The 16,076-nt window shown below is 39.9% G+C and overlaps 1 protein-coding gene across 1 annotated transcript; it reads left to right on the top strand.

Annotated features, from left to right (window-relative positions):
• Positions 1-3,288: 3,288 nt before the first annotated feature.
• On the top strand, positions 3,289-7,588 carry LOC131552933 (uncharacterized). The gene is made up of 5 exons (XM_058797159.1): positions 3,289-3,343; positions 3,485-3,588; positions 6,355-6,674; positions 6,935-7,086; positions 7,169-7,588. Exons 3-5 carry the CDS (start codon positions 6,380-6,382, stop codon positions 7,376-7,378), a joined length of 657 nt encoding a protein of 218 aa, XP_058653142.1. The 5' UTR covers positions 3,289-3,343; positions 3,485-3,588; positions 6,355-6,379; the 3' UTR covers positions 7,379-7,588.
• Positions 7,589-16,076: the final 8,488 nt, after the last annotated feature.

Here is a 16,076-nt window from a genome sequence, read left to right as displayed (position 1 = left end):
TACTCACGGTTTGAAATGCAGAATGACACACCTGCACAAAAACTGCCCACACCTCCCAACGACCAGGCGCTCTGTCTGTCTCCAGCCGACGTAAGGAAGTCCCTATCTAGGATCAACCCACGCAAGGCTGCGGGTCCCGACAACATACCTGGCCGTGTACTGAAAGACTGTGCTGCACAGCTGACAGATGTCCTAACAGATATCTTCAACACCTCGCTGAGCCAGGCAGTCGTCCCCACATGTCTCAAATCCACAACAATCATACCGGTACCAAAGAAATCACCTGTGTCCTGTCTAAATGACTACCGTCCCATAGCACTGACTCAATCATAATGAAGTGCTTTGAGAGGTTAGTCATGCACAACATCAAAACCAGCCTCCCCAACACACTCGATCCGCTCCAGTTTGCATACCGTCCGAACCGCTCTACGGACGATGCAATTTCCTCCACTCTCCACCTGGCTCTTACCCACCTAGAAAATAAAGACTCCTACGTTAGAATGCTGTTCATTGACTTCAGCTCAGCATTCAACACAATAATCCCACAACAGCTCATAAATAAACTCAACCTGCTGGGCCTTAACAATTCCCTCTGCAATTGGATCCTGGACTTTCTAACCGGAAGACCTCAGTCAGTCCGTGTCGGCCACAACACCTCGAGCACTACCACACTGAACACAGGTGCCCCACAAGGCTGTGTGCTCAGCCCGCTGCTCTTCACGCTGCTGACCCACGACTGCACTGCCAAGTCCAGCTCCAACCACATCATCAAGTTCGCTGATGACACAACAGTGGTAGGTCTCATCAGCAACAACGATGAAACGCACTACAGAGAGGAAGTGGCACAGCTGGCTGAATGGTGTGGCACTAACAACCTGTCCCTCAATGTGAGTAAGACAAAGGAGGTTGTGATGGACTTCAGGAGAAACTCCGGTGATCACCCCCCACTGACCATCGACAGCTCGACTGTGGAGAGTCAGCAGCACTAAATTCCTGGGGTGCACATCACAGAGGATCTCACCTGGTCCACCAACACCATGTCACTCTCCAAGAAGGCACAACAGCGCCTACACTTCCTCCGCCGGCTGAAAAGAGCAAGTCTCCCTCCACCCATCCTCACCACTTTCTACAGGGGCACCATTGAGAGTGTGCTGACCAGCTGCATCACTGTCTGGTACGGAACTGTACCGCAGCAGACCACAAGACCCTCCAGCGGACAGTGAACACCGCTGCAAGGATCATCGGTGCCCCTCTCCCTCCATCCTGGACATTTTCCTCACACGATGCTCCAGCAAAGCCAATAGTATCGTGAAGGACTCCACACCCCTCCCACAGTCTCTTCCAGCTCCTACCATCAGGAAGACGGTACCGGAGCATCAGAGCCCGCTCTGCCAGACTGCTCAACAGCTTTTTCCCCAGGCTGTGAGAGCCCTGAACTCTAATCACCCGCCTCTCTGAACCCCCATACAAACCCCCTACCTCCTGTAACATGTAAGTGCAATTCAAGTGTGCTACACACAGGTGAGTGGGCCTGTACAAACCACCTGTAGTAGCACACTCTCCTCCTCTATGCGCACTAGTCACTTTTCACACACACTGCTGTGTGTACACAAATCCCACAAAAGAACTCAGTAATATATGTATGTTTACATGCTCATGCACTACAAATCATCCTGCACTGTTCCCCAGCCAGCTGCTTGAACTCAATGTTTCTCCTTGCACATGTACAGTACTTATCTGAAGCATTCGTATAGTTTGTATAGTTTGTATTTTTTAGTTTGTATAGGTACTTTTTTTATAGATAGTATATTTATATTTATAGTCAAAATCTATCAGTAGGATAGTTGTGTATAGGTTTATATTGTCTTACTCCATTGTTGTATGCCTGTATTTATGTAGCACCGTGGTCCTGTGAGGCACGACATTTCGTTCCACTGTATGCCCCGCATGTAGCGGAATGACAATAAAGCTCAACTTGACTTGACTTGACTTGACTTGACTTGACAATGACAAATTTACCTTCACCACAGACGCTGTATTAGAAACACCCTACTGCAGCGTTAACTAGTTTGTAATTTGATGCAAATGTAATATAATAAAAAGTGTTAGAAATGTACATACAATTTTAAAAATGTTAAATGTAAAAACTATTTCCGTTAAACTATGATCCGTTAAAACACATCATCACTGTCTGTGAAAGGGATACATCAGGGGCCAGTTGCATAAATAGCCGCTTTGTTAAGACTGTGTCTGCGTCCCAATGTGCAAACTATCCATCCTAATTTCTATGTGATATTAATAATTTTCAGTACTATTTAGGGCAGATAGGGTGGATAGTATGCACATTGGGACGCAGGGTGTGTCTTAAGAACTAGTCTGACCAACTAGCTAGCCAACAGGTAATCTTACTTTTTGGATTCAAATTAGTCCATTCTCCTTTTTTATAACTATTTTTTATAAGACTGATCAAAAGTTATGACCAGTCTTAAAGAAAAAAAAGATGACTAAATTATTAAGACTATGCAACCAGCCCCAGATCCTTGCTCTCTATATTATATTACTGCTAGTTTATTTTTGCAAAAATATGTAAATTAAATGAAATTACGAAACAAAAACAAAATATTATTCCCTTTTCTTTACATAAATTAAATTTTGGTAGACATTCACAGTAGCCCGTTTTCTTTTTCTCAACTTTTTTTCAGTTTTATTCAATTTTATATCGGATACAGCATGCCACATCGCCTTTTTTAATTAATTAATTACTTATTTATTTTAATGTATTTTAAAAAACCGTTAAAAATGCAGTTGTGCTGAACACGTGCTGAACTCAGGTGCAGTGTTTGTCCTGCAGCTGGGGGCGCGAGCGCCAAGCTCGTCTCTAGAAACAGCAGCACAGCACGAGCTTTTCTTGATCTCTATCTGATCATTAATAACTGCATCCGTAGCTTCGTGCACGAGCGCTAACTCTAAATTCAGTCCAGAGAAACGAAGAAACTGACCGAGAAGGTAAATAATTGAACATTTTAGCATTTGTATTTTAACACGAAAGTTTTTGCTAGTTTGCTAGTTAACTCTTGATAGTAAATCATGTTCAGTCGTTGTATTATTTTACTGCTAATCAGGCGATAATGACCTTCACTGAGCAATACGCTTATTGTGGATATTTTATTGTTTTGATAAATGCAATCGTTTTATGTTTGCTGTTGTTCATATGTTGATGATATGCTTTTCAATGGTTGATGTCAGCGTCAGAACTTTACCTTTTGTTTTTTTTAAACAGGAATAAAGTTTTGTGAACTTCGTCTGTCCAGCACAAATTCAACAAGTCTCAACCAAAGCAAAGGTAATTGATAATTACTTACATTTTCATTCATGTGCCATTAAAAACCTTGAGATGAAGACACAACACCCAACATATGATGAAACAGATTTTGACTTCATGTTTTATGATGCAAAGTTAAATATCTTTAACTTTAAACTATAGGCTGATTATTCTTATAGATTGAAACAAAAGTGCTTCAGACGGGATAAAGAATATGAAAAGTGCTCAGACTTGCTTCTCAATCAGCTGCACTTGTCTTTGAGAAAGTGAGTTTGTGTTTTGTTCCTACATTTAAATATCTGGAGAGTCTCATTTATTTCATTTCATCATAGCCCTGGTTCATAATTGCTTAAATGATAAAAGGAGCATTAAACATCCCACAAATCAAGTTCTTTTATCTGAATTGAGAGCAGGGCTGGACTGGGACAAAAAATCGGCCCTGGCATTTTTTGGTCCTGGTGGCCCACCACTCTCTCTCTTTCTCTCTCTCTCTCTCTCTCTCTCTCTCTCTCTCTCTCTCTCTATATATATATATATATATATATATGTATGTATGTGTGTGTGATATACACTACCATTCAAAAGTTTTTGAACAGTAAGATTTTTCATTATTTTTTTTTTAAAGAAGTCTCTTCTGCTAACCAAGTCTGAAAACAGTAATATTGTGAAATATTTTTACTATTTAAAATAACTGTTTTCTATTTGAATATATTTTAAAATGTAATTTATTCCTGTGATCAAAGCTGAATTTTCAGCATCATTACTCCAGTCTTCAGTGTCACATGATTCTTCAGAAATCATTCTAATATGCTGATTTGCTGCTCAAAATACATTTATTATTATGTTGAAAACAGCTGAGTATAATGTTTTTTTCAGGTTTCTTTGATGAATAGAAAGTTCAGAAGAACAGCATTGATCTGAAATAGAAATCTTTTGCCTTTATCCTCATTTTTGATCAATTTAAAGCATCCTTGCTAAATAAAAGTATTAATTTCCATAATTTATTTCCCAAAAAACAAAACAAAAATTATACTGACTCCAATCTTTTGAAAGGTGTATTAATGTTACAAAAGCTTTATTTCAGATAAATGCTGATCTTTGGATCTTTCTATTCATCAAAGAATCCATTAATAATAAATATTTCTTGAGCAGCAAATCCGCATATTAGAATGATTTCTGAAGATCATGTGACACTGAAGACTGGAGTAATGATGCTGAAAATTCATCTTTGATCACAGCAATAAATTACGTTTTAAAATATATTTAAATAGAAAGCAGTTATTTTAAATAGTAAAAATATTTCACAATATTACTGCTTTTGCTGTATTTTGGATCAAATAAATACAGGCTTGGTGAGCAGAAAAGAATTCTTTAAAAAAAACATTCAAAATCTTACAGTTCAATAACTTTTGACTGGTAGTGTAGATATATATCATTGCATTGAGTTGTTTTGGATGATAAAAAAACGTCAGGTCTGACAATATCGTGTCTTTTCGAATTTAAATCTAGATTTAATCGCATTGGCCCACAGAAACCTCTATGAACACACCTGACATGACTTGGCCAAAAAATCGCGGTGGACGAATTTACGTTTTATTAAAAAGTGTTTGTGTATTCTGCACTAATGGCGTGTGCACACAGGATAGATGCCTGCCTCCGTTGTGAGTCCCGATCAAGCACTGATTCAGCTGCTCTCCTCTCCTCCTCCTGCTGGCTGTTTACACCGCATCACTCACCGCAGAGCAAGCCTGTTCTTGATAAAGCTGCTGTGAAAACGTGGGAAAAGCCGACGAGGAAGAAGTTGGAGTGAAGCGTTTTTTTATATAGGCGGAGCAAAACACTTCATGGCTCCGTCTATAGCGCATTGTGATTGGGTGGTTTACACTGTCAATAAAGGAGACAAACCAATGGGCCACTGGCTGCTCGTGATGGTCCTTGGCCAAAAAAAAATTATGTCTGCCCCTTCAGTGCGTCGGCCCACCGGGAAAATGCCCGGTATGCCAGATTACCAGTCCAGCCCTGATTGAGAGTAAAAATGCCTGCAGCAGATCTGTTCTGACACATGTTGAATGTTTTTGATCAAGAACAGCCTGGGGTGTATTCCAGAAAGCAGGTTATGGGACATACCCGGGTATGTTTGAGGATAAGTGAGCGGATAACCTCAGCTTTCGGTTCCAAAATCGGCGGTTACTTTCAGGGTATGCAAGTAACCATAGCAACTTGCTCTCTGAAGATAACCTGCTCCGGAGCAGGTTATGTTCCAGGGTTAGTTCACTTCAGCGCTATCAGAGCATGACAGATAGCACACAATATTATATGTTATTACAATACAGTTATGTATATAGCCTACTAATATATATATATATATATATATATATATATATATGCTATTTTAATGATAAAGCGCTAATATAAGTAATAAATAAGGTTTGCCTATATATTGCTCTAATATGGTTATTATATTTTATTGGCATATATAACAGTTATCTGTATAAATTATAAAACACTATTATGGCAAGGTAATGTTTAATTTATTATATTAGCCTATATATATATGTATATATTACATTTTATATTATCATCTCATACATGGATCGGCATTTTCTATAATGTATTTCTATAATAAAAATACATATCTGATATGACTTAATATATAATTAGCATCAAACAATATAATTCTTATTCTCAAGGATTAAAGATTAAACGGGAAAAAAATTTAAATGATTGCAAAACCATCAGTTAGGTGGCGATATGCACCAAGCATAAGGCCTACATGACCTTTGAACAGAAGAAGAAGAAAGAAGCAGCATGGCGCGCTTATTCTTAGCGTCCGTTTCCATAGTGACTCGTCGATTCGTCGCTCTGTTGAGAATGTCTTGAGTCTTAACCAGGAACATACTCTGAGTTGAATGAACTTACTCCCGGACGCGTTTTTGGAACCACATACCTCGAGTAAGCAAGGTTTGGGGTTAATCAACCGAAAGTTCAGGGTTTATCTGACGGTAAGTTAACCATGCTTTCTGGAATACACCCCTGAAGTGTTTGCAGAAGATCAACATGAATCAGAGAAAACCTGCGAGAGGCCGTCAAAATCAGCTCTTCACCCCAAATCACATTCATCCAAACCCAAAACACCTATTTCAGCTAAACGTTGGGAATGACCAAATTCACCATCAGAAGCTGTCAAGCTCTCAACTCATTCACTTTCTGAAAACAAGCAGAAAACTTCTGTCATCAGCTGATGAAGTCAAATACAGGCCAAACATAACCGAGTCTTCATTTGATCTGATGCAGCAACAAAACATCAGCGCAGCAGCGTCTGTGGATCAGAGAGCCGTGGCTTTGAGTCGAGGTGAGATAAAGCTGTTTTAAATCAGCAGTTCACCCAAAAATCAGTCTTTCATTATCATCACCCTTTACTCGTGTCATTTAAGACTTTATTTCATGATTTCATGTCAAACACTTTCTTTCCTGATGCTTTCAACAAAGGTGTGAATAAGTTACTGCATGATAACTGAAAGCTCATTTTTAGGTGAACGGTTCATTTGTAGTTTTAGCAGTAGCTCTGTAACTGTTTTGATGTCAGTGATGAAGTATTGATGATTATTGTAGGGCCCAGCAGCAGAGGTTGCACAGACATTAAGGTGGAGGTCAGGAGGATTGACTATGGAGATGTTGTTTGCGTCTCTCTTTGGGATGTTAAGGAACTGTGTGGAGAAGCAGCATCCAAACCTGTGCAAGCGCTGCAGGTCTCTCTGGTGAATGTGGGTGACTCTACTAATATTACTGTAGGGCTTATTTATTTATTTGAATGCATTAAGCTGTATTTTAACTTGTGTGTTACAGGTGAGGCCAGTGAATGGAGAAACATGGTGTTTTGAAGCGATCAGCTGGTTCAAGAGTAAAGTGCAGAACAAGACTCTTTATGCCAGGCTTTACCCAGAAGAAGTAGTTTTGGTTGAACTCTTCATGGAAAAGGGAAAGATTGGTGCTATGAGGCAAGGACGACCCCATTCTCACTTAAATGATTTTCTCAAGTATTACAGAAATCTGTAAAGGTTTTTTTTTGTTGTTGTTAAATTGGTGTGCGACACTTGCTAATCCCATTTTAAAAGTGATGTTCCTGCCTCAGCAATCTGCTGTGCTCTCAGACAAGAGTTTTACAGAAATGATTATAAAAATGCTGCTGCGGATACATATTATTGAAGACCACGCTGTGACTTAGACTCTGTGTGCTGCCCTCGTTTTATAATGGACAAATAGAAATGCTATGGTAAATTGTTTATAATAACGTGTGTTATCAAAAGCACACCAATTCAAGTTTATGTAGCGCTTTTCATGATGCAAAGCAGCTTTACAGGAAATTAAGTTTCTACCATATATTTAGTACATTTAAATTTACATTTATGCATTTAGCAGACACTTTTATCCAAAGCGACTTACATTGCATTCAAGTTACAGTTTTATTTATTTATTTTTTTTTTTTAGTAGTAGTAGCTTATCAGTGGTGACTGTCAAATTGATGTACATATGGCAAAAATGTACGATGTTAACAGTAATGATTATATGTTGCAATCAAACTTCTGGCAAAATTTGGTAGTTCTATGTTTTGTTTCAGGGTTGGCATCATCTGAGGTCCTCTGAGGGGTTGGCATCATCTCTTCTCAGGTGTTCGGTCATCTCAGATCTTTTCAAGGTTGGATCCAGACTGAAGATTGTGTAATTCCTAGTTACCACGGGACGCCAATGCCATGGCAGAAACCTAGAAACAAATAGAGAGCTGCTGTTCCAACAAAGAAAAAATGATTTGTTCAACCCAAGCTAAAGAATAATAATGTGCATTTGATCAGATATAACTGCAGTACAAGATTATGAGGTGCATTATGTGAACGCTTGGCTAAAGAGTCTTAATGTCTTTAATCTAGATTTAAACAGAGAGAGTGTGTCTGAACCCCGAATGTTATCAGGAAGGCTATTCCAGAGTTTGGGAGCCAAATGTGAAAAAGCTCTACCTCCTTTAGTGGACTTTGCTATCCTAGGAACTACCAAAAGTCCAGAGTTTTGCGACCTTAGGGAGCGGTTTGGATTGTAGCGAGATAGAAGACTAGTTAGATACGCAGGAGCTAAACCATTTAGTGCCTTATAGGCAAGTAATACAGAACTTAATAGGTAGCCAGTGCAGAGACTGTAAAATTGGGGTAATGTAATCATACTTTCTTGACCTGGTAAGGACTCTAGCCGCTGCATTTTGGACTACTTTTAGCTTGTTTATTGAAGATGCAGGACAACCAGCTAGCAGTGCATTACAATAGTCCAGTCTAGAGGTCATGAATGCATGATCTAGCTTTTCTGCAGCAGTAACAGGTAACATGTTTCATAGCTTGGAAATGTTTCTAAGATGGAAGAATGCTGTTTTTGTAACATGGGAAATATGATTTTCAAAAGACAAGTTGCTGTCTAATATAACACCCAGATTTTTGACTGTGGTCCAATAAGTAATATCTCTGTCTTATCTGAATTTAATAGGAGAAAATGATTGGTCATCCAATCTTTTACATTTTTAACACAATCTATTAGCTTAGATAGTTCAGAAGTTTCATCTGGTCTTGTTGAGATATATAGTTGAGTATCATCAGCATAACAATGGAAACTAATCCCGTATTTTCTAATAATATCACCAAGGGGCAACATGTATATTGAAAATAGCAGAGGACCTAGGACAGATCCTTGTGGTACTCCATACTTTACTGGTGATAGTTGAGATGACTCCCCATTTAAAAAAACAAAGTGGTAGCGATCGGATAGGTAGGATCTAAACCATCTTAAAGCCTGCCCTTGAATACCCGTATAGTTTTGTAATCGATCTATGAGTATGTCATGATCTATAGTGTCGAACGCAGCACTAAGATCAAGTTCAAACTAGCAATGAGGTGCAGCCTTGGTCTGACACAAGAAGCAAGTCATTTGTAATTTTAACAAGTGCAGTTTCTGTGCTGTGATGGGGCCTGAAACCTGACTGAAATTCTTCATAGAGATGAATTGAGCAGACACCACTTTTTCTAAAATTTTAAACATAAACGGAAGATTTGAAATGGGTCTGTAATTTGCCATTTCACTAGAATCTAGTTATGGTTTCTTAATAAGAGGCTTAATAACCGCCAGCTTGAATGGCTTTCGGAGTTAATAATATTGAGAAGCAGTTCTCCTGCTACGGGTAACAACTCTTTCAGTAGTTTAGTGGGTACAGGATCTAATAAACATGTTGTTGGTTTAGATCAGGGTTCCTCAATTAGTTTTCGCAGAGGGCAGAATTCTGCCAACAATACCAAGCCAAGGGCCACTGACCCACACACACACACATATATACATATATATATTTATACTGTTTACTGTCGGGGATTTGTCGCGCCGCATCCAGTGTAGACAGCATCACTGATTATGATCAAGTTATATTGTATTTTGTTGCGGTGTAGACACGCTGTAAGACTTAAGTTAATGTCGCTTTCTGATGCTACGTTTGAATTTTCATGACACATTATTTGAAATTGCGCAGGCCGAACATTTTTCTCTGGCAGGCTGGATGTGGCCCGCGGGCCGCCTATTGAGGAACCCTGGTTTAGACGCAGTGATAAGTTTATTTATGCCTGTGAGATGTTCGGCAGCTGTCAGTGACTCAGTCCTGCAGTGTGACATGTTCAGACTGCAAATGCAAACAGACATTTATCACAAGCTTCTTAACAGGAAGAAGTTCAGTCTCGTGTGAGCTTGTGTAGTTCACAAGAAGTGAGTGACAAGCATCACATGACCGGTAGATAATAACACAATGGACAGTAACTCTTTATAGTAAGATGTATGATGTGATTTCTCAGGTGACGTCCCAGAACAAACCAGACGGCAGTCGTTACAGTGGGAGAAGTATCTGATCTCCTGTTACAGTCACAACAGGAGATAATGTTCACAGCGATCAGCAAACCTACATGCTTTTGTCTTTCATCATTACTGTACAACCTTATACATACTTCACTATATCTACTGTAACTAAGCACATCTCATAGTCTGTTTGATTTTTGTTTTTTTGTTTTTTTGCATAGTTTGTGAACACTAAATTGTTACAAGAGAGTTTGTATTACAGGAAATATTTGGCGATGTTCATCGCTGTAGAATGTGCACACGATTGTAAGTCGCTTTGGATAAAAGCGTCTGCAAAATGACTAAATGTGTTCTTTTTGGTTTAGATAATTCATAATTAAAAATAACCAGGAATAGTAAAATAGAAGCATGTCTTAATTCTAAGTATTTTAGAGTTGACTTTGTGTGTTCTGTTCCTTGGAAAAAATACTGAATTATGTACTGTTCTTTGTTTGTTATCTCTGGCTGGGCAAACTTTACTGTAATTTTGCTTGATATAAATGTGTAAATATGCACTTGAAGTGCTGCTTAAGAGACACTGTTCATGAAGTGCTGAAAGGCCTGTTAATGGCTTCTCTATTCAGTTCCTGATTAGAAAACCTGCTCATTTGATTTACAAGACATGTTGTCTTATGCAAAGCTGCTAATATATATATTTTTCATGTTACTTTATAAAATCCCTACAAACATTCCAAAATGTGACCATAGTAATTAAACACAACAATATAACAGAAATATGTTTCATTTTTAAAAGTTCTGAATTGCAGTTGTCATTATAATCTTTTAGAGGTAAAAAGTTCACGTTCTATGAAGAAACTACAATAATAATAACAATGATAATGTTTTATTTATTTAGCGCCTTTCCAACACCCAAACTGATAATATTACATTATTAACAAAGAACAAAGGAAACTGACTAGAAACAAACTAAAAGTCCATGAAAATGAATTAAAATAAAATATGATTGATAATTTGTCACAATACTCTTGTGTATTTGGTGCTTTTGTTTAGTTTGTAAACACTGCACATTGTTACAAGATTACAGAACATATTTGGCGATGTTCTTTTTGTTTTAGATAATTCATTATAATAATAGTACTAGGAACTGTTAAATAGAAAATCTTATTTCTCAGAATTTTAGAGTTCACTTTGTGTGTTCTATTGTTCCTGTGTAAAATACTGTAATATGTACTGTTCTTTGTTTGTTATCTCTGGCTGGTCAGACTTTTCGGCAGTATACTGTAATTTTACTCTGGAGCACATTAACACTTTTTCAAGTGTTTGACATGAACGTGTAAATATGCACTTGAAGTGCTGCTTTTAAGAGACACTGTCTGTTCATGAAGTGCTGAAAGGCCTGTTAATGACTACTCTATGCATTGTCTGGTTAAGAAAATCTGCACATTTGATTTATGATGTGTGTGTTCGTAAATATGCAAATAAAAATGTTTTTCAAATTGTTTCATGCAATTTTGCACCGTAAGCCACAATATAGTACATTGTATGTTACATAAACTACTCCATACACATTATCTGCATGAAAAGAGGTTGTTGTGCAGTTTATAAATCACATATAACATCATGATGTGAGATGTCCTATGATTTTATGGTAAATATCAATCACAGTGATTGTGCTCATTACTATCTAAATACCTTCAACTCACTTATCTGTAATAGTCATTTGCTTACACTGTTAAAAACAATAGGGGACCACTTAAATCACAAATTGGATCTAGATTCATTTTTAAAGTTTGAAAATGTTTACTACCACCTCTTTGACATAAGTTTTGGATATACATCTATATTAGGGGGAACTCATTGTTAATGCTAGGTTTTACAAAATGGCTTCCTAATTTCATGCACAAGCAAAAAAAGGAACAGCCCACAGAGAACTTAAAAATATGCAAGAACATGTATTAATACTTGATGTCTGTTAAAATAAATAAAGGTGCTCAACACCACAAACTTGATCTCAAAAGAGAACTAGAGAAACAGCAATTCCTATCTGGGAGTTATTGGGGAGTTGTCCATTAGTTAAGTCAATGTTCAGATCCTGCAAGCAGAAAACAAATCCAAAAACATGAAGGTTTTTGCAGAAGCAAAAATATTATCCACAGTTTGTGTTGAATCCCAAAATATCCCCCCACATAACATGAAGCCTCTTTACAATAAGATGACCAGACTTGCCAGGGACAGCTTCTGGTCACCTTACTTTACAATAGACAGAAAAGTTGCTATTAGTAAACATCCTCAGCAAATACAACATCAACTATACAAAAAAATAAATAAAAATAAGAACAGAAACATTACTTATACTGGGTGATAAACTAAAGTTTCCCAAAAGTCAATTGTGAGTCAAGCTCAGTTAGGCCAGTGCTTCCCAAACCCCTAGCCCTGCACATTCTGTATGTCTCTCTTATCTAACACACCTGATTCTCATCAGCTCGTTAGTATTGACTGCAAGACATGAATTGAGTGTGTCTGATAAGGGAGACATACAAAGTGTGCAGGGCTAGGGGTCCTCCAGGACAGGTTTGGGAAGCACTGAGTTAGGCCATTCCTTCCTATCTCTCCTTAGCAGACTTCTCTGACTACACAGGGTTTATTCCCCACTACCTATAGCTCCCTAGTGCCCCTTAATGGTGAGGAAGAGAAACTATGGGAAAACTGTCAATGGTCAATAAGACTGTTATAGTACATTGTGTAATTAATTGAGTACAAAACGATTAATCTTGCCTGAATTTCATGACAGCAGCACATAATGTAATCAGTAGTGTGTTTGGCCTCCACGTGCCTGTATGAACTCCTGACAACATCTACACATGCTCCTGATGAGATGATGGATCAGGGCATCAGTGAGCTCCTGGACAGACTGTGGTGCTTCGAATACGATACGTAACGTCCCAGAGGATCTCCATTTGTTTCAGGTCTGGGGAATGTGAGGGCCGTTCAATGGCATCATCCAGAAATTGTCTACACACTCTGACCACATGAGGCCTGCACCAGGAGGAACCCAGGGCCACTGCACCAGCGTAAGGTTTGACAGCGGCTCTGAGGATTTCATCCCAGTATCTAACAGCAGTAAGGGTACCGTTGGCGAGCACATGGAGGTCTGTGTGACCCTACAAGGTATTCCTCCCCAGATCATCACTGACCCACTACCAAACGGTCATGCTGTATGAAGTTGCAGGCAGCATAACGTTCTCCACGGTATCTCTCTTTCATATTTGTTATGTGCTCAGTGTGAACCTGCTCTCATCCGTGAAGAGAACGGGCCACCAATGGCCAATTCTGGTGTTCGCTGCTAAATGCCAAATGAGCTGCATGGTGCTGAGCTGTGAGCACAGGTCCCATTACAGGACATCAGGCTCTTATGCCACACTCATGGAAGTTTCTGGCATTTTGGCCAGTAACGTGCACACCAGTATCCTGCTGAAAGTAATTTTGGACTCTGGAGAGAGCAATAGTCTGTGGCACCACCTGCAAAACCATTCCCTTTTTGGGTTTTGTCCTGCTGTTTCCTCTCAAGTGTACCTGATGTCACTTTCATTTGCACCAAAGCAGGAGAAACTGGTTCACAATCACAACTGCTTCCTGACTGGACAGATTGATATCCCTGAAATTTAATTGATTTGGTCCCAGGACGATAATAAACACATACATACAAAGCCTGAGAAGCTCATCAGCTCAGAATATATAAGCCGATCACTGAAAATCTTAAACTAATTTTTGGTTTTTGGTGGTGTATAAACATATACATTTATGTTCTTAATGTCTTTTGTATACAGAACACTCCGGTTACTAAAGTAACCCCAGTTCCCTAAGATAAGGGAACGAGCATTGCGTCCACTTTGCCGCTATGGGGAAACTATGTAACATAACCCTCTCCACTTACAAAAGGGGATTAGGTAGAAGTATGCAGACAAGATAAAGCCAAAAGGAGGACATGGGCCGCAAATCGGCCGACTGGAGTGGCTCAAAGGGAGGGCCCTGTAGGGCCTTGAGGACTATAGACAAGTTCCAAGTCAGCACAGTATGAGGGTGCGGCGGATTCAGGCTCCCCTCAGAAGCTGAGCTACTAGTTCGTTTATTGACTGGCCAGCCACAAGAGAATGATTCGCCGTGATAGCTGCCACATAGACTTTGAGTGTGGAAGGGGTGCGCTCCTTATTCAACAGCTCTTGTAGAAATGTTAGTACGTGGGGCACGTCACAAGAAGCTCTACACCAGTCAAAGAAGACTGACCATATAAGGGTGTAAAGGTAAAGGGGGGCTGCAAAGGCTCCTGTCGAGGGGCCAAACATGAAGAGGTGGGAAAGACAAATCATACCCTTTGCTTGCGAGGGAAGGTCCTTCCTCAATGGAATTGGCCAAGGGGCTGCCGAAAGCAGCTGAATCAACTCGGGGAACCACATCTGATTCCTCCAGAGTGGGGCCACCAGGAGGACTCAGCATCTGACTTCCCTGATCCATCTGATGAGCTGAGGAAGCAGGGCATTTGGGGGAAGGTGTACAGGCGAGCACTGGGCCAATTGTGGGCCAGAGCATCTCGCTGTCTCGAGAAGTAAATTGGGCAGTGAAAGTTGTCTTCTGATGTGCAGAGATCCACCTCTGCCCTCCCAAAGACCAAATCATTTGAACCACTTTAGTATGTAGTCTCCATTCTCCTGAAGATACATTGTCCCTGCACAGCATGTCTGCCCCTTGGTTCAGTCTGCCAGCACATGAACACATGATTCCATTCCCACCAGGACGCCTGATTGAAACAGGTGAGAAGTTTTCCAAGGGGACACGGCTCTGATGCAGCAGTGGTTTATCCTGATATAAAACCGGCCCAAGTGGGCAGGACACGGGTTTTGAGCCAATACTGTAGGGGTCGCGTATTGAGCAGGCCCAGAGGAATCACAGAGGAGGTGGCTAAAATGAGCCCGAGCATCCTCTGAAAATTTGGGCAGAGTCGATTATTGTCCCCAGAAAGACCACTTGCTGTATGAGAGACAAAGACTAGTTCACACTGCTGGACTTAATGCTCAGATCAGATTTTTTGCTGAAATCTGATTTTTTTTGCGCTGTTGTTGACATTGTCATTTAAATGCGAAAGCCATCAGTCTCATGTGTGAACCGTATACGGCCCTGAAGTGACCCGCATGCGCAGAAGAAGACGTGATGTCAGACGCAGCGCACTGTGTTTGCGGAAATAAAAATGGATGCTGCTCATGTTAGCGTGTGTTTAGCAATTTTTAATTTAATGTGCAATCGGAGCCTAAATAAGGAAGTGATAAGAAGAAGAATATCAAGAAGAAGGAGAGCACGACTTCCTCCAGCGCAGAATTGTGACGTCTGTCGCATAATGACGTAAAAATCGCATGAAATGCAACATGGCCGTTTAGACTGAAGTCGCATTGCAAAACATCAGATATGTATCCGATTTAGGGCCACATATGAAAGTGGCCGGGCCTGATTTGAAAAAAATCAGTTTTGTGCTGTTCAGACTGTCATAAGAAAATCAGATATGGGTCACATTTGGGCAAAAAAGTCGGATTTGGGCCACTTTAGCCTGCAGTGTGAACTAAGTCAAAGAGCTCTTGGCTAAACTGATTTTCAACCCAAGGTGCTCTAGATGGCTGAGCAGCAGTCACCTGTGAACGATGAGTTCCCGTTGTGATCTGGCTAAAACCAGCCAATCATCGAGGTAATTCAGAATGAGGATTCCCATCTGTCTCAGAGGGGAAAGAGCCGTGTCTATGCACTTTGTAGAAGCGTGTCTGGGGCCAGAGATGGTCCAAATAGCAGGACTGTGTATGGGGGGGCTATCTGGATGTGAATGTAAGCGTCTTTCAGATCC

The sequence above is a fragment of the Onychostoma macrolepis genome, chromosome 14 (assembly GCF_012432095.1).
Source record: "Onychostoma macrolepis isolate SWU-2019 chromosome 14, ASM1243209v1, whole genome shotgun sequence".
In the NCBI taxonomy this organism is placed as follows: Eukaryota; Metazoa; Chordata; class Actinopteri; order Cypriniformes; family Cyprinidae; genus Onychostoma; species Onychostoma macrolepis.
The sequence above is the reverse complement of the archived record's forward strand: the minus strand, read 5'-3'. Positions and strand labels throughout refer to the sequence as shown.